This window comes from Trachypithecus francoisi, unplaced genomic scaffold (genome assembly GCF_009764315.1).
Source record: "Trachypithecus francoisi isolate TF-2019V2 unplaced genomic scaffold, Tfra_2.0 Lachesis_group1, whole genome shotgun sequence".
Taxonomy (NCBI): domain Eukaryota; kingdom Metazoa; phylum Chordata; class Mammalia; order Primates; family Cercopithecidae; genus Trachypithecus; species Trachypithecus francoisi.
This window is the reverse complement of record NW_022681454.1, coordinates 149,585,483-149,610,554: the sequence shown is the minus strand read 5'-3', so window position 1 is coordinate 149,610,554 and position 25,072 is coordinate 149,585,483. Positions and strand designations below refer to the sequence as shown.

General features: G+C 38.6%; 2 protein-coding genes across 7 annotated transcripts in view; one reads left to right on the top strand and one right to left on the bottom strand.

Moving 5' to 3' along the window:
• The window catches only part of ARFIP1 (ADP ribosylation factor interacting protein 1), a 119,213-nt gene extending 106,290 nt beyond the window's left edge, over positions 1–12,923 (bottom strand). For 2 of the 6 annotated variants that reach the window (XM_033215504.1, XM_033215507.1), the window contains exon 1: positions 12,552–12,921. The gene's annotated coding sequence lies outside the window, so the exon portion shown is untranslated. Of the gene's footprint in view, positions 1–12,551 lie in introns of all 6 variants that reach the window. The other 4 variants (XR_004438181.1, XM_033215508.1, XM_033215505.1 and 1 more) reach the window with 4 other exon arrangements.
• Positions 12,924–13,009: 86 nt separating this feature from the next.
• Positions 13,010–23,999, top strand: TIGD4 (tigger transposable element derived 4). Its single transcript, XM_033215502.1, has 3 exons — positions 13,010–13,304; positions 21,371–21,460; positions 21,619–23,999. Exon 3 carries the CDS (start codon positions 22,156–22,158, stop codon positions 23,692–23,694), a length of 1,539 nt encoding a protein of 512 aa, XP_033071393.1. The 5' UTR covers positions 13,010–13,304; positions 21,371–21,460; positions 21,619–22,155; the 3' UTR covers positions 23,695–23,999.
• The last annotated feature ends 1,073 nt before the right edge of the window (positions 24,000–25,072 follow it).

Sequence of the window (25,072 nt, the reverse complement as noted above, 5' to 3'; positions counted from 1 at the left end):
ACTATAAAAATCATATTTTTATATATACATACTGAATAGACCAAATCTATACAGAGGGAAATCTTATAAGATCCTTTTCCAAATTTTAGTGAGGGAGAGTTTTACACTCTACCACTCTTAAATGCATTTAAGGTCTTCTTAGCACCCAGGAAAGAGAGGGCAGGAGGTATTAGATTTGCCAGGATCCCTAAAACCCCTTCAGAGTCTCCATGACAACACTGAGTTTAAAGATTCAGAAGTCTAATGATAAAGGATTTATGGCAGGAGTGTTGTTGAACACAAAGCATAATGTGAGCTTTTCAAATTCAGGTACTCATATAACAGGTGGTCTGAAGTGGTATGCCCAAGACACAGGAGGGCAGATATAACCACAGCAGACAAGATAAACATGGCACATTACACTGGAATACGAATTTACATTCTTTTTCACTAAAATACATATGATGGAATCCAAAGCAAAATTCACTTGAATAAAACAACACACGTAAGTCTTCAAAGACATTTACTGAATTTTTATGATAAAATATGATTCTTCAAAGAAATGTCTGAAGAGTTATTACTCTTTCTAAAGGTACTTTAGTTAAAAAAAAAGTTTGAAAAGTACTATGAATGATGATATACAGCATCAAGAACTTCTGACTGGTGAGTCAAGGACAATAAAAGAGGTAAATAGAAAACATTGAGAGCAAAAACTAGCAAAACTTGGGCTTGCTTTGAAGTGATTTTGCTTAGTTTCTTTAGACTTGATATTCCAGAGATCAGTTATTATTCTAAAGAATTTTTTAAGTGGCTCTGTTTCTTTCACTTTTGATGAAATCTATTGGAATATGCCCATCTTTTCTCATTCACGGATAAATAGGAAGAGAATGGTAAGATCAGTTTTTTCTTTACCATGAGAATATGTTTATTTTGCAAGTTATTTTTAATTCTTTAGCCACAATTTCCACACATTTTTATATTGCCACAACTTTTAAAAATACTTTCTAAACATCAGATACAGAACTTGTTCAAGGTTAAAAAGGAAAAACATATTCTTTCTGTTGAATAATATCACATTATATTTAACCTAAAGACTATTAACCTTTCGAATAGCAAGAATGGAAGCAGCTGGAGGTCATACTTAGTTGTAGGTCCCAAAACAGCCCTGAGGTCCTAGAGGAAAATATCTTTTATAAACCATAACAAAATTCTCACCTCAAAATAAAGTACTATGAAATTTGCACAATTATATCTGTATTCACATCTTTACAATATCCAGAAACCTACTGGATTTTTAGAAATTACAATGAAAACAGGTTTATATTCAGAAAACAGAGTTTATACCAAGATGATACTGCTTGAAACCTGGAAAAGAGTTGTTTTGATTTCATAACTGAATATTAATCTTCAAGTTGAACTGACTTGTTTACAATAAAAAATTGAGTTACAATACATGACTCCATTTTAAAACTATATGTTCAGAGTTGAAAATATCCAAAATAAAGAAGCTTTTCAGTCAAAACAATTTAAAATGATTTTGTTTTCTCTGATGACAGTTCTCCTAACAAGAAGAAAAACCAATCATTTTCCTTACGGTCCAATGCAAAAGAACTGAAAATGGCTGACCACACAATATGCTGAAAGTATATTACATTTATTTTTATAAATAGAATAACCAAAGAAGATAATACAGAATAATTTACATTATTTTTCTGTCTTTATATTAACAACTATCTGGTATCTGTAAAAGCTATTTTGCTAAATACCTACAAGTTCTTTTACATATTGATAAATTAAGTTCAGGCTACTTAATAAGATAAACACATCAAGCCAGGCATGATGGCTCAAGCCTGTAATCTCAGCATTTTGGGAGGCCAAGGCCGGCGGATCACTTGAGCCCAGGAGTTCAAGATCAGCCTGGGCAACCTGGCAAAATCCTGTCTCTATAAAAAAAAAAAAAATACAAAAATTAGCCAGGCAAGGTAGCACACACCTGTGGTCCCAGTGACTCAGGAGGCTGAGGTAGGAGCATCACTTAACCCGGGAGGCAGAGGTTGCAGTGAGCCGAGACTGTGACACTACACTCCAGCCTGGGCAAAAGATTGAGACTCTGTCTCCAAAAAAAAAAAAAAGATAAACACATCAGTCTAGATAATTCAAAAGTAGAAAGCCCTAACAAAATATAGTTAATTTTGAATTATATGTATAATAAACAATTTAAAAGTTAACCTAACAGATTTTCAACTATGCCTATCTCTGCCACCATAGCCAACTCTTAGGTAACAAAATTGACTGTTTGCAGAAGTCTTTTTAATTTCCCCACTCAGACTGTGTTACAGAGAAACTAATGAGAAGTAAAATGATAAGACTCTCAAAACTAAACTACTCACTGAAAAGAAAACTAGCTGTAAATTAACTCCAAATTATTCAGCATGCTGTGGCCTCATTCTTCATAGACGGCTGAGTTCCAGAACATTAGCAGTGAAGCCAACCAAGAACCAAGAGAGGTGGTCATCTCTTTGTTGTTGTAATTGATTTCATTCAAAGATCAAACAGGTTACCTGTTATTTGGTATTATCTGAACTGCTTTTCTCCCTTAGCAATGGATAACTGGAGAGTTACTTTTTGTTACTAAATTCACAAAACCATATAAAATAAATCCCTTCAATATTCACAGGTAATTTTTTTTAATGAAAAAGGCTCAAAGTAAATAATCTAAAAATATAGCTTAACATATATAGTTACATATAGAAATATTTATAGATATGTGTATATACATAAGCTAGTGTACACACATATATTTCCTCACTCTGTCCACTGGGAGGGCCTAGAAGCAATGACATTCCAGTAACAATGAGCACACGGAGTGCCCAGATGTTGGTTTCCAACACTACTCTCCAATAGAAGGAATTAGTGCTCCTTGGAGAGAAGGCTGATTCTAGGCCTGTGGTAGGTAAGCCTACAGCATTTTGTAATACCAGAAAGTTAAAAGTGCTCAAAAACAAACAAAACAAAACAAAACAAAACAAGAACAGAAGTCTCACAATGATAGGAGTATGTCAAAGGAATACAGGAACCAACTAAAAGAGCTCCCAATGGCCAAAGCTGAAACAATTTGAGCAACAAAGTAAATGAAGTACTACTGGATTTACCCTTAAGTATAAAATAAATATCCATGAGTCAGATTGATATAAATAAATGACTGAAAGGGGAGAACAGACAAAAAACCCTTACAGAAAATGTTTCAAAAATTTATGTAGACACTCCACCCTTAAAGAGGTAGAGCATAATTCCCCACTCCCCAGTTGTGTGCTTCAGACTTTCTTCTAAAAAGTACAATATATAAAAGGAAGGGGGAAAAAGAGTAACTTTACAGTGGACAAAACTGACGAACATTATCTCAAGCCAAGTAGTCAAGGTTAATATCAATGGCATTATCATATTAATAGTTTGTATTCTTGGCTGGGTACAGTAGCTCACACCTGTAATCCCAACACTTTGGGAGGCTGAAGTGCATGGATCACCTGAGGTTGGGAGGTTCAAGACCAGCCTGGCCAACACGGTGAAACCTCTCTCTACTAAAAATACAAAAATTAGCCAGGCATGGTGGCATGTACCTGTAGTCTCAGCAACTCGGGAGGCTGAGATAGGAGAATCGCTTGAACCCAGGAGGCAGAGGTTGCAGTGAGCCGAGATTGTGTTACTGCACTCCAGCCTGGGCAACAGAGTGAGACTCTACCTCAAAAAAAAAAAAAAAAAAAAGGCTGGATTTCTTGATATGATGTGATGGGAATGGCACTTTACTTCAGAGATCTTCCTCCTAGAAACATATCACCCAGTCAAATTATGAGAAAAACAGCAGACAAGTCTCAACTGAGGGACAGTCTACAAAATACCTGACCAGGCAGTAATCTTCAAAACTATCAACTTGTCATGAAAAACAAGGAAATCTGAGAAACTGTCAAAACGAGAGGATACGTGACCACTAAAGGTAATATGCTATCCTGGATGGGATCCTTGAACAGAGGAAAAAAAATACATTGGGGAAAAGTGAGGCAATCTGAATAAAACATGGACTTTAATAATTGTGTCAATATTGGTTCATTGTGACAAATGTACTATGCTAATGTAGTATGTTTTTGTTTTTGAGATAGAGTCTCACTCTGTCATCCAGGATGGAGTACCATGTCATGATCTCTGCTCACTGCAACCTCCGCCTCCTGGGCTCAAGTGATCCTCCCACCTCAGCCTCCCAAGTAGTTGAGACCACAGATGAGCACCACCACTCCTGGCTAATTTTTTGTATTTTTGGTAGAGATGGGATTTCACCATGTTGCCCAGGCTGGTCTTCAACTCCTGAGCTCAAGTAATCCACCCACCTTGACCTCCCAAAGTGCTAGGGTTACCAGCATGAGCCACCGCACACAGCCTAATACCTTATAATAGGTGAAAGTGGGTATGGGAAGCTCTATTCTATCTTCACAGTAATTCTGTAAAACTAAAACCATCCAAAAATAAAAGGGTCTATTACAAAATAATCTAAGAATACTGTGCTATATTTTATATAACTACTAATAACACTTTTTTTTTTTTTTTTTTGGAGACGGAGTCTTGCTGTGTCACCCAGGCTGGAGTGCAGAGGCATGATCTCGGCTCAGTGCAACCTCTGCCTCCCAGGTTCAAATGATCTTCCACCTCAAACTCCCAAGTAGCTGGGATTACAGGTGCAGACCACCACACCCAGCTAATCTGTATATGTGTATTTTTTAGTAGAGACAGGGTTTCACCATGTTGGCAGGCTGGTCTTGAACTCCCAACCTCAAGTGATTCACTCACCTCAGCCACCCAAAGTGCTGGGATTACAGGCGTGAGCCACTGTGCCCGGCCTAATAATTTATTTCCATACACTTGAAAGAAATAGTCTAAATGAAATTTAATTACAGGTTGATTATCCCTTTTCCAAAATGTTTGAGACTAGAAGTGTTTTGGATTTCAGATTTTTTTGGCATTTGGAATATTTGCATATGCACAATGAGGTATCTCCAGGAAGGGACCCGAGTGTAAACACAAAATTCATTTATGTTTCATATACACCTTATACACACAGCCTGAAGGTAAACTGATATAATACTTTTAATAACTTTTTGCATGAAACAAAGTTTGTATACACTGTACCATCCAAAAGCAAAGGTGTCACTATCTCAGCCATTCATGTGGACAGTCTGTGGTTGTTTGACATCACCATCATTCCTGTCTCTGAATTTATATGCTACTAATAACCAATCATTTCTTACACATACACATGGCATTGTATTGCCCTTTGTGGGCATGCTTGCGTAGGTGTATCTGGGTGTATGAGGAAAAGATATATGGCAGCTGAAGGGGGCAGGCAGGTCTTTTTTCTCTTGGGGAAACTGTTGTACACCTGCATTCTGACTTCGATTCATCACATAAAGTTGGGTGTGGAATTATGTACTTGTAGCATCATGTTGGGCTCAAACAAGTTTCGAATTTTGCAGCATTTTGGATTTCAAGATTTTGGATTAGGAATGCTCAAACTGTATTACTATTTTAACACTATTTTGATAAAAATTCACATTCAAATTCTTGTATTACAAAACTCGATGAACTGAAATCCTTAATACCATTAACTTGGAAATTTAATGAGTCAAATTTACGTGTCAGGCACTGAGCTAGGTCCTACGGATTCAACAATGAGCCAAAAAAGAAAATAAGAAATGGACCTTACCTTCATGAAGTTTATAGGCCACTGAACAGAAAGACAATCTTATAGTCACTTGAATAAATGTAAACTGCAAAGTGTGGGAAATGTATGATGCTATTACCTTAATGTGGGAGGTCAGCATATTCTCTAAGGATGCAAAACTTCGGCTGAGGTATGAGGGATGACTAGGCACTACCAAGTGAAATGAAATGAAAGTAAAGAAAGAATGGTCCAGAGAGAAAAGCACGTACAACAGCCTTGCAAAAAAGGCAGGGAGCAAGGTACATACAAAGGACTAAAGAAGGCCAGCATGGTTGAACTGGAGACTTACGCATAACATGGTACAAGATGAGTTTGGAGAGCTAAACGTTGTTAAGCAGTTTTATTTTGATACTAGAAGCAATGGAAAGCCATAAAAGCACTGGGGGAGGAAGGAGAGTGACAATCAAATGTGTGTTTCAAAATAAATCACTGTGCCTTCAGGATGGGTAATGAATTAGAGAGGTGCCAAAGCAGAAGTGGATAGATAAGAATGGAGGCTACTGTAAAAGTTTCAGGCAAGATGAAATGGCAGTAGTGGAAACAGGAAGAAATAGAAAAATTCAAGAGTCATGTAGAAAGTAAGATTTTAAAAACCTGTTGATCATTGGATCTATCAGGGAGAGGGACTTAAGGATCACTTCTAGTTTTCTGGATTTTACAATGAAAAGATAATTGTGTCACTCACTGAAAAAAGGAACAAAGAAAGAACCAACGTTGTACAGTTTTGGTAGGGAGGGAAGGAGAAATCAGTTTTATTTTAGACATACTGGATTTGAGATACCTTTAAGATATTCAAGAGAGGATGTCAACAAGACGACAAGACATACAGATCTACAGCTCAAAGGAGACAGAAAACACTCATGCCCTTAATGAAGCTGACATCTTTATTCTAGAAAAGCAGCTAACTATAATCCCCAAACATCCAAGAAAAACATTAGACTTAGACTTTGACCATCTGGATTTAGTTAAAACAAAAAGCTGAGAGAGAACATGGCAATAACATTTCATCAGCTAAAACAAAAACTGCTAGGCACCATGGGTAACAGATTTTTAAACTCATGGCTCAACAACATGGGAATTATGTATCATATCATACCATGTCGCATTTTAAAATTTTATCAGGGCTGGCCAATGTTGTTGGAAATGTTCTGAATTTGCACTGTCCAATAAAGTAGCCACTAGCCACATACGATACTGACACTGAAATGTGGCTGGTACAATTGAGGAACTGAATCTTTTATTTGTATTTAATTTTAACTAACTTAAAAAGCCACATGTGGCTAGTGCCCCTGGCATTAGACAGTGCAGGTTTATAGCTTCCTCATATATTTCATCTGATTCCCCAATACCTACTTTTCAAATTAACTGGGAGAGAGGTGCGGTGGGTCGAGAGATTAGAGGAATAGAAAAAACATCCTTTCCATTTTCTGCTTATTACTTGAATCTTTATTCCAAGAATTTATAATACCTAGACTAGATGCATTGGCTCACGCCTGTTATCCCAGCACTTTGGGAGGCCAAGGCGGAAAGATCGCTTGAGCACAGGAGTTCAAGACCAGCCTGGGCAATATTTAGCACTGAAATAAAACAGATAAGGTCCTGGCCATTTTAGAGATTACAGATCACGGGCTTATATCCAGGGTCTCTTTCCACTGGGGGTGTAAATTCTTGATCCATCCCTTTGTAGGTGTGTGACCCTGGACAAAGCACTTTACCTAAATCTCAGTTTCTTTATTTCTAACATGGTGATGTTATCTGCTTTACCTATTTGGAATGGCCGGAGTAAAAATAAAATGAGGATATATGTGAAAGTGCTTTGTAAATTATTACATGCTAAACAAACAGAAGGTATTAAACAAAGTAACATATTCTTTTTCTCTAGGGCAAAGATTTCCAACCAGTGTGCCAAGAATGGATTACAGATGTGCTGAAATTGTGACCCATTCCCTCACGCCACAGCTTCCAGGGAACCAGGGAGAGCCTGGCTCTAGTCTGCCGTACAATTATAATCATTTTTTATGTGTGCCATGATGACTATCTCAGGCTAGCAGAAACTGGAGTTGGTGAACTGACTCCCTCCTCTGGATGATTTAGGGCTTACCACTAACTCTGTTGCTTTTATGATCCTGTTCCAAAGGCAGTATGCCACTGTTCCCCAGGGACCAATGAGGCTCAAGGTTGAAAATCAAGGAGCTGCTAGTCCAATGCTATCACAGATACACAAAAATAAAATATAAATTCTTATCTTAGGTGAGAACATGGCAGATACTGCCATATTTTCACAAAAGATTTGTGCAATCACCTGTTTTGCAACTACCTTCAGATCCCCAAATCTTTGTCTTTCAAGAGAGGATGTGATTTTTTTCCAAATACCCAAAGTTATTCAGATTCTAGTGCCTGAGGTCATGAAGTGATGATGCCCGGCAAGAACTTTTCATTTTTGTATGTCTCAATCTGAACTGACAGTAATACTAGAAGAAGATTTCAAAGGAGATTGCCTACTCTGAAGAACAGCATTCACTTAAGTATGTTCATTAAGGGAAAAAAGTGTATTTCATAAAGAGACTTTATACTCCTTTTTCAGGAACAACTAAAGGTTTAAGCAACACCTGCCTATGCTCATCCTAAGACACAGGCTCAGAAGGAATGGAGGATAATGGAATGAGAGATGGGAGAAAGAGGAGAACAGGAATAAAGGAAAGAGAAAAAGAAAATAAATACTTTTGTCTCATAAAGAATATCTGTTAATGTGCAAGAGCCATTCGGTGGCTTCCATGACTGCCAAAAGCTAGTCGAGATCAAGGAAAACAAAATTATTTTCAGACCAATAGTCTTTTTCATACATCCAGAAGTAGTGCCACATATCTGACTTTTAGTTTGTCATGGTCCTAAGTCATCAACTTCCATGTTAAGTGGAACAACTCACTTTCCATTCTGTACAAATATTTTAGTTTTTCATCCATAGCCATATTAAAGTTTCCTGTTTAATTTACTCCTTCTTCCATTCTGAATTGATTCTTTCCTCCACCATAAATTTATTATTCTAAAATTTATTTGTACTTCCAGACTCTTACAATGCCCAGTTTATTACTTATAATCTTCGTTTTCACATTTTCCACTCCTCATATACACACACACACCATCTGTTTATTATTTGAATCTTCATTTCAAGAATTTATACTTACAATTCTTTATTTCAAGTAGGTGTGTGTGTTCTGACACACACACACACACACACCAGAGACTTATATCCATCCCCATAGGAAACCCCTACCAACTGCCTCCTCCAAATTCACTTATTTTTGTCAAACTTCTCAGTATGATATTCAACCAGATGTTCATCCACTGAAGATTAAGAAAGGAAATGACCTTTTCTTAACACCTGATAGAAGATCTGGTGATATATCTCCAACTCATTTCAAAAAGGACATAATGGACACATGGTAGAAGTTGTCTACAGTAGCAGTCTGGAGTCAGACAACCTAGGTTCAAATCCTGGCTCCACCAGTGCAATTCTGAGCAGACTAGTTTAGCTTCAGTTAATCATTCAGCTTTATTTTCTTCACCTATAGAAAGAGGACTTTAGCCACTTTATAAAGTTACCAGATGAGATAATAATGTAAAGCACTTAGCTTAATGCACATAAGCAAATAAATGTAATTGTTACAGTGTTAGATATAAACTATCTTCCGAATCTGTCATTACCTTAAAAGGAAACTAATTTAGCATAAGCTAGTCTGTTGTTGTTTTTGAGATGGAGTCTCACTCTGTTGCCTAGGCTGGCGTGAAGTGGTGGGATCTTGGCTCACTGCAGCCTCCGCCTCCTGGGTTCAAGTGATTCTCCTGCCTCAGCCTCCCAAGTAGCTGGGACTATCGGCATGCACCATCACACCCGGCTAATTTTTGTATTTTTAGTACAGATGGGGTTTTACCATGTTGGCCAGGCTGGTCTCGAACTCCTGACATCAAGTGATCCACCCGCCACAGCCTCCCAAAGTGTTGGGATTACAAGCGTGAGGCACTGTGCCCAGCCTAGCATGAACTATTGTCTAAAACCTTATGTTGACTGCTCCCCCAAGTGAGGTTGCTAGACAGAGGAAAGCTTATTTCATTTTGTGAGCAGAAGAAACTGGTTACTCAAGATAGACTACGATGAGCTGTATAGATCTCTTCAAGTTAACATTCTAAAAAAAAAAGTATCAGACTTTTAGAACTGCAACCCTCAATCAACAAATAATTCACAACCAAATCGGTAAGTTCAAACATGTACTCTAAAACTTACATCAAGTTTGGAAGGATACTAACTTACTCACAAGAGAGAAACAATCATTAAAATATCTCATACACAACGGAGGGAAAGGGGATGTCAAGATAAGCAACAACATTCCAAAGGACCACACCACTGAAACATCTTGTTTGTTCTTCCTAGCAAAGCCAAATCAAATCTTAAGGTACATGCCTCAAGCAAAAACAGTTAAGAAAATGAAAGCAAAATGCAACTAGAATTTAAATCTTTTACTCTGAATTGTGCCTAGTAGCTTGGTGATATTTAATACATATTAAAGATAAGCACATCAGTTTGTAAATCCACTGGATCTCCAGAGCACTGACCACAAACAGCTATCCCTAAAAAGAAACCTCAAAACCACAAATCAGGAAATGAAGTGGGCAGCCTCATTTCCTTCTGTAAGCCTAGGAAGGAATTTAGAAACACTAACGTTTTAAAGTAGAGATTTCAATATGAAACTAGAAGAATCCCCGCATTCTCCTTTCCTTGGTCCCAAAGCAAACAATTTACAGTTTGAGAAAACACACAAAACACACACACACGCACGCGCACACACACACCTGTTTTCACTAACTTCAACAAGACACTGCCTAAGTGGAAAACACATACACACACGTTTTCACTAACTTCAACAAGACACTGCCTAAGTGGAAAACACACACACACACACACACACACACACACACACACACACCTATTTTCACTAACTTCAACAAGACACTGCCTAAGTGGTGGTTTTAATCTATCAAGAGGCTGTATATCTCCTTTGAGAATTTGATAAAAAGAATGGACACTTTCCCCAGGGGGGGGAAAATTCACTCAAACAAAACTGCATATAATTTCAGGGGTGGGAATGAGGAAGACCCCTGAAAGTTGTTGACCCTTAGGCCATGAACCCCAAGTCATCATCCAGGATTAAGGCAAATCATAACCCAGGGTAAACCAATTTATCAATTTGAATAAAAACTAAAGTAACTTAGGCAGGGATTTAATCCAGAAAATAAATTAGAAATCTTTTCTGTTTTCTCAGATAAAAGTGTGTTAGACTTGGTAGTTGGGAGAAGACGTGGGTCATGCTAAGCAAGGAAAACAAAACAAAAAACACCACAGGACAAACGAAAGAAAAGTAGAATTAAAACAGTAGTAAAACATAGTCATCTGTAGCCGCTCTGAGAGAACAGCAATGAAATGGCCAGTTAGGCCGGGCGCGGAGGCTCACCCCTGTAATCCCAACACTTCGGGAGGCCAAGGCGGGCGGATCATTTGAGGTCAGGAGTTCGAGACCAGGCTGGCCAACATGGTGAAACCCCGTCTCTACTAAAAATACAAAAATTAGCCAGGTGGTAGTGGCGCCTACCTGTAATCCCAGCTACTCGGAAGGCTGAGACAGAAGAATCGCTTGAGCCTGGGAGGTGGAGGTTGCGATGAGCTGAGTTCGCGCCAAAGCACTCCAGCCTGGGCGACAGAGTGAGCCACAGTCTCAAAAAAAAAAAAAGAAAAGAAAAAAGAAAAGGCCAATTCCCGAAGCCTTAACAGGCAGCTGACTTAAGGTAACCATTTCTGGTGCACATTTCTATGCCAATTAAGTTAATTAAATGGCAAACGTGAACACACCCTTATAGGTGAAAGTATGAAAGCAGAAGTTTATGAGAAGTTCTGGATCTCTTCCGGCTTTTCCTTATCAAATAAGAACGCAGTTAGATGAATTTTATACTTTAGGAGAAAACAGGGTAGGGGCGGGGGACAGAAATCCTAAGAGTGGCTAAAGGATCTGTAGGAAGTGTAAAGTGTAAACTTTTTGAAATCAAAGGGCTTAAGAGGAAGGTAAGAACAAAAGGAAGTAATAACAAAATAAAGTAAAAGGGAAAAACGTCTAGCGTCTAAAAACTTTTAAAAAAATTATCTCCTTTTCCTAGACACGTAAACAGTAGTAACTTGGCAAACAGTAACGGAGCTGAAGACAACCGCACAACTCCCCTTCCAAAACTCCAGCATTTCTTGAACGTCCTCAGACGCACAGTCAGGCTTGGACATTTCACAGGCAAGACTCCTCCCTGCACCACTGCCAGAAGAACCTCTCAGAGGGACTATCACTCTCTCCCTTCCTCCTACTGCGGGAGAGAGGAAGTTGGGGATGCAGGGAGAGGAGGGGAGAAATGAGGGTTGGACACCAAGCCTGAAGGAGGCCCACTCCGACACTTTGTCAAGAAACGTCCGGATTCGGGATCCTGCAACCCCTTTTCCCACCCAATGTATGCAAAGCCAAGAGAGTGCCTCCCTGCAAGGTCCGTTCCTACAACTTCACTCGACTGTTTCGGGGGCACACTCAGAGGGACAAAAGGAATGAAGGAACACAAACCAAAGGCATAACACTTGGGCAGATAAGGCATAGACTAAGGAGAGGTGTGCCCTGTAAAAGTCCGGAATGGCGAACCCGGAGGCAACGTGTCCGCCCCACCAACCACCTCAAACCATCTTTCCCCCGCCTTTTCCCAGGCGAGCCAGCTCCGCCCTCACCTGTCTTAGGGTAACTCGGTAGCTTCTTAGTCGAGGCTTATCCCTTCCGCCGCTCTCTGGAATCGCCTCAACCCTGGCAAGAAGTGAGCGGAAACGAGACCCGGACCTTTTCCTTCTTCCTCCTCCCCCACGCACCTCGGCTGCTCGGGGGCGGGGAGCAAGTGCAGCTGTCACAAATTCACACTGACCAACCGCCGAGGACAGTCGGACTGGCGACCTCTCAACCCGGCCTCCAGAACTAGCACCAAGATCAGCGAAGCCGGAAGTGAGGAGACCGGAAATAGCGTTGTCCCTGGCCCTGGACGGCCTCTCTCTCCCTCAATCTGGCCTTGCCCGGCCACGTCTCGCTGGTGCCAGCGCACCTCCCACGAGGCTCCCTCCGCCCTTCTCCGGGAGGCGGGCTGCGCCCCTCCCGCTGCTGCCCTAGCAACCACATCCGGGACTCCGGCGGTGTCGTTGCCCGGGCAATTTTCTGGCAGCGACCTAATAGTAGAAGGATGTGCGCGCGGGGCCAGAGGCACTGGCTAGAGCTGGGAGCTTGCGGAAAGGCGCCCCTGCCTGATCTTGAGACGTCAAAGGTCTCCAGGAGCCCTCTGCCTCCCTCTTTTTTATTCACACACCCTAGCCTCACACGTTAGGAGTCTCCCCAACAGACCGTGAGCCGGTGTCGGGAGGGTGGAGGTGGATGTAGCTCACCGCCACGCTACCACAGAAGAGCGAAAGCTGCTTTCTCAGCCACCGGAGAGCACGAAGGTTATTCCAGTCCCGCGGGGAAGGTGGGGGTGGTGGGGAGAATGCGAAGATAAGGGAGCAGACGGAATGTGGGCGCTTCCTCGCGCTGCCCCCGTGCCTGGGGAGCCCCCTCCCTTCAGAAAGGCTAGATCCCCGGGCCCGGCATCCCTGAGCTCTTGCTCTGGATCTGTGATCGCGTTTTGCTTTGCTCGCTCTCTCACAGTAGATTCCCTGATATTTTTCTTTCCGGCTCCTCTTTATTTTTCCGGATGACCGAGCTCTGCTTTCTTTGCTTGCCCCATTACTTCTTAAATAGATCATTGTCCTGTCACGGAAACTGCTGAACAATTCGCTCTCTCAGAGCCCTTCGTAGTTTCCTAAACGGGGCCCCAACCTGCTCTACTCTCCCCATCCCAAGCGCTGAATAGTGGGAAAGCGTGGCTCCGCCGTGGCGCTAGATAGACCTGAAGTTCTTTTACACACAGTACCATACAGTTGGTCCATCACAGAATATCCCTTCGAACTGCTGAACTGCTTTTTCTTTGACAGCTTTGAATGCTCATTTTTATTCTCACTTCGCTTGTAGAAATGCGAAGGGTAACTGTGCATATGGCGAGATTTACCCTTCTTTAGACTGTACTTTTCAGCTGCCTTTACTTGTCACAGTAGCTGACAAGATAATTTTAATGACTAATGCCCAAAGGCAGAGCTCTACCTCTACAGATTTCCAGGGAGTTTCAGTGTAGTGAAATATCCCTGGCAGGAATCTTCCCCGGATCTGTGAATAGTAAATACCAGTGTCACCATAAATGTTTCCAATGTATAACAAGATTGAACTCTCCAGGATACCACCTCTTACAAAAATAGTACTGAAATTCCAGAACAAAAATCTCTCATCTTAAGTGGTTCTGTCTTAAAACAAAGGAGCAAATATATATGTCAACCCACTCAAACTATAACTTCAGTTCTTACAGCTTACTGTGGATTTTTCTGTATAAAGCCATCTTGTTGGTTTGGAGACCGTTAGTCTTCTCAATTATAAGAAAAGAATCCCAATCTAAATTAATTACTGCTGTAATTGTGTAGGAATAGAGCGACTACAGAACTTGCAGCTAAGTACAAGTGTTGTTCCTAGGGTTTCAGAAGGGTGACTTGGAGGAAGTGTACGGTAGGGCTCAGCGGTGCTTGAATGATTGTGGACAGTGAATACTGAATTGTTTTTGCTGGCTGTTGTGTTAAGGATTCCTGCTAGCTGTCTCTTGAGTTTGGAGATGCTAAGCTTCATTAGATGCTTAGCTTCTAATAGTTAATCTAACTATTAGACTGTTAGACCCAGAGATGTTTCTTATTTTGGAAAGGTGGAGACTTGCTTTAGTTTGTTCATAGCTGGATAGTTTCCTTGGCACCTGCTGATGGTTTTGACAGAGAAGTTTCAGATGAACTTGGAACTAATTCTAACTTCTGCTAGGCGAAGATGCTAACCAAGTTAGATACTCTTCAGTGAGATTCTGGTACTGTGTATGATTAATCCTCATCCACAGTATTACGCTGTGCAAGGCTATATATACACATGATTAATCTTTCTATGATTTCCACGGAGCTGAAGGAAATTAGAATGTAGTCTGGCTCCAAGAAAACACTAGACACTACTTCAGCTGGTGATGGAAAATAGTGGAATTCTATACATCCTTTGGGACAAAGGAAGCAGCAACCAGTGTTCTTTGGATTGGGGAATATTTTTGGTACTAACTGAAACACATTATTTTAAGCCTGGCCCTGCTTAGAGGAGACTTGTTTTCTCTTCCCTCTCTCCCTCTCTTCCTTTTTTCCCTCCTTCCTCTTTTTCTTTCTTCCTTTCCTTCTTGTCTCCCTCCCTTCTCCTTCGTTCCTTCTTTCCTCTTTTTCTTTCCTCCTTCCCTCCCTCCCTCCCTTCCTTTTTTCATTTGTTCGTTCCTTCCTTCCTTCCTCCCTCTCTCCCTTCTTTTCTTCCTTCCCTCCTTTGCCCTAAAACTTGGGGGACGCTGCCTGTTCATTTTGTTTAAAATAGAAGATTACTACTTTTCTCTGAATTGTCATTTATTTTTGGAGACTAAAGGGAAGAGCTGCCTTCCATATATATTTATGACATGGAGATTATCTGCTCATTTAATTTTGCACTGCTATTGGCTATTTGGCTTTTTGAAAAATCAGGTGCTATTTATTCGTTGGGCTTATAGGGAACTCTAGTAGCCCTGAATGGCATTTGTGGCATACTCAATGAAGTCTAATTCTTTATCCTGGCATTAAAGGCTTACCAAGATCTGGCCTCAATCTTGCAAATGAGCACTCTCTTTTATATACCTGAAGGAAAAGTGCTAATTTAACCAACTAATAGAGATAAGTATAAATACCAATATAGACATAGATGTGAAACTTTAGTTGCAAAGAAATGTTTAATATGCTTCAAACTGCGTATTTCCCTCTTCCATGCTTTGTTCTCTATTCTTATCAGCAGAAATGTTTTCCTATTTTTCCTTACTTGTGATGTCCCTATCCATCCTTTACAGTTGAGTTCAGATGCTACTTCTGTCATGAACCCATTATTTATCCTCCCTTTGAGAATTCATTTTTCCCTCTCTTTGGATCTTGCAAGCCTTCGATTTGAGCCCCCATTTCAGTCAACTTTGTACGACTGTTTTGCATGTTTTCCCATGATAAATAAGATGCTTTTTGGGAAACTGAACTTTGGACTTATTTGATTCTCTTATAGCACCAGGAAATTGACTAACTCTAGTCGAGTTATGGAAATATGTTGTCTGCTGCATACCAGGCAAGTTCCAGAATACCAGCAACTCCTGCTACTTAGGGTAATGGCACAAGCAGGATTAAGTGGGTATAGTTGCTATCTATTTGTAGAAGACAGTGAGTGAGTGCTTTCTTAAGTTTGGAAAGTAGTTGATTCTCTGCAGAGGGGTATAAACTACTGATAAAAGGAGAGTGACTCATTACCCCTAGAGATTCTGAATGGGAAGAATGCCAGCTTTATGTTTTCTGATACTGATTTTTCTTAATAACTTGGTGCAAAAATAGAACATTATTCTAAGATGACTGTTGTAGAGGGAAAAAAAGGTAGAACATTAGAGTTGTAAAAATGTGTTTAACTATAAAGAAGAAAAAACTGAACTTATTTATAAGTCATTTACTTAGAGAGAACATTCAATATTTTGGTCAATGTATTTTTTTTCTTTATATCTATGTAGATATGTATTTCTTCATTTATTTAACAAATTGTTATTGACAACCTATGGTTTACTAGAAGTGAGCTGTGTAGGAATAACCATGAGCCTCTGCTCTGATGTAATTTTTAGTGTATGTTGTATTTGTTGACATATAATTTTATATTTTGCTTTTTTCACTTAATATATCATGGACTTTTTTTCATATCATTAAATATTCTTTGTGTGGCACAAAAGTATTTCAGCACGTAGATATTTCTTAATTTATTGAATGAATCCTTTTTGTTGCATATTTTCAATTTTGTCTGTAATTATATAGCAATGCAAGGAATAGTCCTGTGTAGTAGGTAGAATTCTAAGATGAACTCCAATGACCCTTACCTTGTATAATTCCCTCTCCCTGTGAACATGATGGGATACTACTTCCATGAATATGTTATGTTACTTGCAAGGGAATTTTGGAGATGTAATTAAGGTTGCTAATCAATTGACTCTGAATTAATCAAAAGGGCAGTAGTCTAGGTAGACCTAACCTAATCAAGACCTAACCCTTTAAGAACAGAGAGTTTTCTCCTGCTTGTGGCAATGGAAGAAGTCAGAGAGATTCAAAGTGTGAAAGAGATTCTACAGGAGGAATATTCTCCATTGCTGAAATGAAGAGGGCCACAGACAAGGACCTGAGGGAAGCCTCTAGAAGCTGAGAGTAGTCCCTACCAACAGCCAACAAAAAAAAACTAGGGACCATAGTCCTACAACAGCAAGGAACTGAATTCTGCAAACAATCTGATTGCGCTTGGAAGCAAATTCTTCCCCAGAGCCTCCAGATAAGAGCCCAACTTCTGACCAACATCTTGATTTCTGCATTGTGAGACCCTAAACAGAGGACCCAGTTGAGCCCACCTGTACTTAGGATCTACAGAACTGTGAGATAATAATTGGGTGTTGTTTTAAGGCACTGAGTATATGGCAATCTGTTGCATTCGCAATAGAAAACTAATACATTTGTAAGAAGTTATTTTTATATCTATAATTATTCTTTTGGGATAAAATCCTTGATATAGGCTGGGCACAGTGGCTCACGCCTGTAATCTCAGCACTTTGGGAAGCGGAGGTGAATGGATCACAAAGTCAGAAGATCAAGACCATCCTGGCTAACACGGTGAATCCCCATCTCTACTGAAAATACAAAAAATTAGCCAGGTGTGGTGGCACATGCCTGTAGTCGCAGCTACTCGGGAGGCTGAGGCAGGAGAATCGCTTGAACCCAGGAGGCAGAGATTGCACTTAGCCAAGATTGCACCACTGCATTCCAGCTGAGATTGCACCACTGGGCGACAAAGCGAGACTCTGTCTTAAAAAAAAAAAAAAAAAAAAAAAAAAAAAAAAAAATCCTTGATATAGACTTGCTAGATAAAACGTTATACACAGTTTTAAGGTTTGTATATCATATTGCAAATTTGCCCTCCATAAGCATGTTGTAACAATTTATGTGCCTCCTAACAACCTGTTACCTCACCCCAGCAAACACTAGATACTGACATTTTGATAGGCAAAAACAAAAATGTATCTTTTTTTAAAAGAAGATTTATGTTTTTCTTATTAATAGTAGGATTGACCATTGTATTTTCTTTATTTGAAATTAATTTGGCGAGTCTCTTTTGATGAATTGATTATTCTTATTTTCTGATTAGCTTAAGCATTGACATAGAGAAAATATTCCCTAACATGTAGAATAGTGTTTCTCTGCTGTAATATTTTCAAGAGGGAAAATGATTAATGAGCTTGAGAGGATGACTGTTCTGAGAAATATTAGCTGCTGCCATTACTCCTTGCAAAAGAATATCCCAGATGTTATACTGTTGGAGTTTGGAGAATGTCAGCTTCATTGATCAGGTAGTATTGATGCCTTATTCTTTTCTAGGGAAAAAGTCTAATTTGTCTGTTTGGCATTAGAAATGTGATTGCTTTTAGGAATAAAGATACATTGTATCTTATCATGGAAAATTGTAGCTTTGACTAATGTTAACTCAGGGGAAAAACCTAATCTTTCTTAATAAAGTTATCACATTTTCAATTTTCTCAAGATAATGAGTAATCTCTGATAGTATATATTATATCGCTTTAACCAGGATGGGAGAAGAAGAAATTCAAGTTACTTTTTCTATAATCGTTGTTATTTGACATGGTAGATTTTATTTCTGATAAATGAGATAAGGCAGGAGGGAGAGAGGAAGGAAGGGAGGGAGGAAGAGAGGGAGGGATTAAGGGGAGGGAGGAAGGAAAGGAAGGAAGGGAAAGGCAGAAGGGAGGGAGGAAGGAAGGAAGGAAGGAGGGGATGAGAGGGGTTGGGAGATTCTCTTAGTAAATTTGGTTGGTTTTGTCTTTTTTGAAAAATTGGTTCTTGCGACATCAATTTCTGAAGGTTGGTATCTTCCTAATAGCAAGAATTTTATTTTTATTTTGAACTAATTGCATATTTACAGGAAATTGCATGAAAATGTAAGAAGAGATCCCATATACAAGCAAGATTTTTAATGTTAGTTGTATGGTCAAATCTTATTACTTAGGTCAACCCTCCCTAACAGATTAAGAGTTGCTATTTGTGTTCACAGAATTCATAATGGCCTATTCTTCCATGGAGGCCTAATGTTGCTTTTTATTTTTTTAAGACATTGGAAATGCTGGCTTAGGTTGGTGCTGGGAGCATAGAATCTATAACTATGGTCACAGGAGGCCCCACCAGTGTGATTCAAAGATACTGTAATATAGTGAAAAGAATGCTGACTTTTAAAATGCAGCATTTTTAAATGCTGACATTTAAAAGCCTGGACTCTAAACTGCTCTTAACCACATGGTAACTGTGGGACCAATGAAATCCAGCTTTACCTTCCTCCTTGGTTATTTGGAATATAGGTAGTAAAACCATTTAAAAACTAAAACCCAGGGCTGTCATTATTTTTAAGACTTTTTTTGAAATGACACTTTTTTTAAAAAAAAGAATTCCTTTACTGGTTGTAATTCCTATGATAAAAATTCCTCCTTTGAGTTGGACAACAAGGGCAGAAGAATTTTGGCAAAAAGTTTTGTCGAAAGATTTTGTGCAAAAAGGTGTGCATCACCTGGGAAACCTGGAAGCCCAGCAAGAAGAATGGAGTGCCCACACACACAGAAATAACACCGCTCATCAAATTAGCTTGTTATTATCTTGGCTGCTCCATGGATTCTGATAAGGGAGGTGCTGACTTGGGAAAGTAGAGGTGAGCCCATCTGGGGCCATGTGACTGTTCTCATGGCTTAAGAAAAGCCCTGCTTTAGCCCGGGCCCAGTGGCTCATGCCTGTAATAGTGTAATAGTAGCACTTTGGGAGGCTGAGGCAGCCAAGGCGGGCAGATCACAAGGTCAAGAGATTGAGACCATCCTGGCCAACATTTTGAAATCCCATCTCTACTAAAAATACAAAAATTATCTGGACGTGGTGGTGTGCGCCTGTAGTCCCAGCTATTCAGGAGGCTGAGGCAGAAGAATCACTTGAACTCAGGAGGCAGAGGTTGCAACGAGCCGAGATTGTACCACTGTATTCCAGCCTGGTGACAGAGTGACACTCCATCTCAAAAAAAGAAAAGAAAAGAAAAGCCCTACTTTGAGTATAGATTTAAGGTGGGATTCTTGCTTCTGTTTGCAAGTAGGATTTTATAAAGTTTTCCAAATTGTAGATTCACACAGCCAAAAGACATGAGAGAGATAATGATGATGAGATCATCACCATCCATTTGTTGAGCACTTTCTTAAAGTACTAAATACTGTGCTAAGTGCTTTACACACTTTCATTGAATCCTTTTGAATGCACAATAATGAGGTATGTGCTGTAGTTACTCCCATTTTACAGATAAGGAAGCTGAAGCTTCAGATGGTTAAGTAAATGACCTGGGATCACATGAGTACTAAATAGCGGAGTTACTTCTCAATTCAGAACTGCCTGGCACTTTTTTTTTTTACAGATAGAAAGTAGAGGACCTGAGATGTTAAGACTCGTGGTCGGCCGGGCGCGGTGGCTCAAGCCTGTAATCCCAGCACTTTGGGAGGCCGAGACGGGCGGATCACGAGGTCAGGAGATCGAGACCATCCTGGCTAACACGGTGAAACCCCGTCTCTACTAAAAAATACAAAAAAAACTAGCCGGGCGACGTGGCGGGCGCCTGTAGTCCCAGCTGCTCGGGAGGCTGAGGCAGGAGAATGGCGTAAACCCGGGAGGCGGAGCTTGCAGTGAGCTGAGACCCGGCCACTGCACTCCAGCCTGGGCGGCAGAGCAAGACTCCGTCTCAAAAAAAAAAAAAAAAAAGACTCGTGGTCACTATCCTTCCTATTCTTAGTCTACATCTTTTTCTGTATTATGCTCTCCTAAATGTTTGTTACCATGCCTTTTGTCCAGTATCTCTGGCCTCTGTACATTCAGCTAATGTGTCAAATTAATAACAAAAGTTACTGAGTTCTTAGCCCACTAACAGGATAAGGGTTAAAAAAAAAAAGAGAGAAGAGAAAAATTTTAAATAATAAAAATAAAAAGGTACTGGGTTTTTAAGCTTTTAGGTCAAATGGGATTTAGATTTTTTAAAAATAGAATTGTACTTGATTTTTTAGTGAAGCATTTTCTGTCAGACTCCTATAAAAGAGACACTGTCTCCCATGTGCTATTAAAAGTTGAACCTTGTGACTACTGTCTGACTATGTTTTCTTTTGGAGAAGTTAGAGGGTGCAGTCTGTGACCTCATGTGAAAAATAGCCACCAAGCATCTATCCAGCATCATTTTTAGTTCTTTAATTTTGGTAAGCCCACATTTTCAAACTAAATTAAATTTATCTGATTTATTTCAGAACTATATATTATAAAGCATTCAAAGGCAAGTGAGAATTCAAATCTGTAGAACAGAGCTAGAGAGCTTTTACAGAGAGGCCTTTTGGGAGGTAAGCATTTCTCTTGGAAACTTTATTGTATTTTCAGAAACATGTTTCTATTATTTTCATTATTAAGAGCAAAACAATTGGGTATAAGCATTATTTTTAATATTCAATTGACATATTGCTAAAATTGCTTTTTTCCTTTTTACATTTTCAAAAAACAGAAGAAGATATACTGGTAACTTCTAGAAGGATTCTGCCGTTTTCTTCTTTACCATGAACAAACTTGAAAATTAATGGGTAATAGTTGCATGGAAACTTTTGAACGTTTTTTCTTCTTGTCTCTGAGGCCTTCTATGGAGAATTAATAGGAGGTTCAATGTGTGCCTGGATAAAATGGATCATCTTAAAGGATTGAAGTTCTAAAAATACATCAGCCGGACTGGACAGGTTTGATATAATGAGATTTCTATTTTAGCTTGACTTCTACAACTCTGAATAAGCTATAAACTGAACTATACAAGGTTCTAGGAAGGAAGTTTCTCTTCTAAAACATTCTAGTTGCATATAACATTTTTCTTCTTCAGGTCTTTGAAAAAGCATATTTTGTCATCAAGTTCCTACGAAATAAGACTATCAGACACTTACCAACTTTTAGTATATGAAGTAGGATAGAAAGCAGCAATCTATATCATACTGGAAAACAAAGAAACAGTCACCAGGAAGTAAGAAGAGTAATCTCTACATAAGCACTGGCTGAGATGGCAGAAGCTTCTGTGGATGCCTCTACTCTGCCTGTAACAGTGAAGAAAAAGAAAAGCCTATCCATTGAGGAAAAGATCGACATCATAAATGCAGTGGAAAGTGGCAAGAAAAAAGCAGAGATTGCTGCTGAATATGGAATAAAGAAAAATTCATTGTCTTCTATTATAAAGAATAAAGACAAAGTTCTAGAAGCCTTTGAATCTCTAAGATTTGATCCAAAGAGAAAAAGACTGAGAACTGCTTTTTATACAGATCTGGAAGAGGCATTAATGAGGTGGTATCGAATTGCTCAGTGTCTAAATGTACCAGTTAATGGTCCAATGTTACGTCTAAAAGCTAATGATTTTGCCCAGAAACTGGGCCATAATGATTTTAAGTGCAGTAATGGTTGGCTGGATCGTTTTAAATCCAGGTATGGTTTAGTATTCAGAGCTCAACCTGTAGAAGCTACAGGTGTATCAGTAGACCCTTCGACTGTCTGGTACCAAAATGTACTTCCTTATTATTTAAATGATTATCATCCTAAAAATGTTTTTAATATAAAAGAGACTGGGCTGCTTTATCGAATGTTACCTACCAATACATTTGCATTTAAAGGTGAAACATGTTCAGTTGGAAAGTTATGCAAAGACAGAATAACTCTGGTGGTTGGCACAAACATGGATGGCTCAGAGAAACTTCCTTTGCTTGTCATTGGAAAAAAGAGAAATCCACATTGTTTCAAAGGTTTAAAATCATTGCCTGTGTGTTATGAAGCTAACAGAATGGCATGGATGACCTCAGATGTATTTGAACAATGGATGCGAAAGCTTGATGAGAAATTTCAAGCCCAGCAACGAAGAGTGGTGATTTTTGTTGAGTCTTTTCCAGCACATCCAGAGGTAAAGAACCTGAAGTCCATTGAGTTAGCATTCTTTCCATCATGTTTATCTTCCAAATGTATAGCTATGAAACAAGGCATTATTAAAAGCCTTAAAATGAAATATCGACACTGTCTTATCAAGAAATTTTTAAGCTCTGTTGAAGGTAGCAAAGAATTTACATTTTCACTGCTAGATGCAGTTGATACATTGCATCTTTGCTGGAGGGCTGTAACCCCAGAGACTATTGTTAAAAGCTATGAAGAGGCAGGATTCAAATCTCAAAAAGGAGAAAGTGACGTAACAAGTGCAGAGAAGGATACTGGTCTGGATTTGGTTGCTGATGCTCTGGGGGCAGGAGTAGAATTTCCTGAAGGTTTATCTATAGAAGAGTATGCTGCCCTGGATGACGATTTGGAGACGTGTGAAGCAGCACCAAATGGTGATTCCGTATGTACCAAAGAAAGTAAATCAGATGAAACTGGATTTTACACTTCTGATGAAGAGGATGATGATGGATCTCCAGAAACTGAACTCACTTTGCCATCAAAATCTGAGGCAATAACTGCTTTAGATACTCTGAAAAAATTTCTTAGAAGTCAAGATATGAATGACGGACTTCAAAATTCTTTAGCAGACCTTGAAAATTTTATTAACTCTTTATCGCCTAAGTAACTATGTATTGTGTATCTGAAGAGTAATAGCTTTTCCTGATACATTTTATTATATACGGTATGTAAAGGAGTTACGCCACATTGCCTAAACATAAAAAATGAAAAACTAGTAATCCTTGGTTTAATTGCAAAAACCTTTGGTTTGAGTAGCAAAACTCCCTAGTAAATAATGATTGAATAAAAAATACAGATTTCTATTTAACAAGGTTTTAGGGAGTAAAACATGTATGTCAAAGGGCTATATTAGACAGATATGGTCAATATGTCAACATAAAAGGAACTCTTCTGCTATATTTACACATTGAATTGGTGATTTCTGTTTTGTTTTTTAAATTTCAGATTATGTTCTAGAATATTTTAATTTACCTAATCTAAGAAAAAAAACCTAGCAATAGTTTACTTTTTTATAAAGATATATATATGCCGTATGTATTCTAACTAGACTTTTAAATATCAAATATAAAGTAATTTTAAATTATTTTTCACATAACTAGCTGACCTTTCTAATAAGAAATTGTGGAAAACTGCTGAAAATAAAATCGGACCTTAACTATATACCAAAATGATTAAAAATATGAGTCTTACTACTTTCAAGTTATTTGTATATCAGGTCAAATGAAAAGCTGTGACCCTATCAGATTTGTCATCTATAACCAGAAGCTATGGATTCTTCCTAAATATTTATATGTGTATTTATGTTTAATATAAAAATAGATTATTAAAACATTTATTAAGCTCTTATATTTATAGTTTAATAGCTATGCCTAGATATTTTTCTAATTTTAACAGTTCAAGCTCTTATTCTATAATATTTAATTATTTTTTGGATTTTACTGAATTTTATTTTCAGGTAAAACTAAATGTCCTTTTAGCATATTTTGATGTATGTAATCCTTTTTTCCCCCAAATTTGATTGGTAACACTTTGGATTAAAATTCTGTTTGAGGAAGTTTTATCTATAGAATGTTTTAAAATACTGTATGAAATTAATTGATTTCCATCTATAAAGTAGTCTTTAGATAGTAGAAAATTGTAACAATAATTTGTGAGACTTTTCCATTGTTAAATTTTAAGTAATTTGCTTGTTTAACTTATTACACTCGATTTAGTGTCCCCTTTGAAAAATATTTTATAAAAATGTAAAACATACAGATTATTTTCACTCTGAATTATTAGTCTGCCAACAGATGACACATTTGGAAGGAAATATCTATAGAAAGCATTTTTATTTTTCAACTGTTGATTTATTCTGCTTTTGAGAGTTGGTAATAGTAAGCCTTAAAATGTATTAAAATTAAAGTTTCCTTTAGAGTGAAATAAGGATTACTTAAAAGCATTGTATTAATGATTTGATTTAAAGTTGTAATTTGGTACAATCA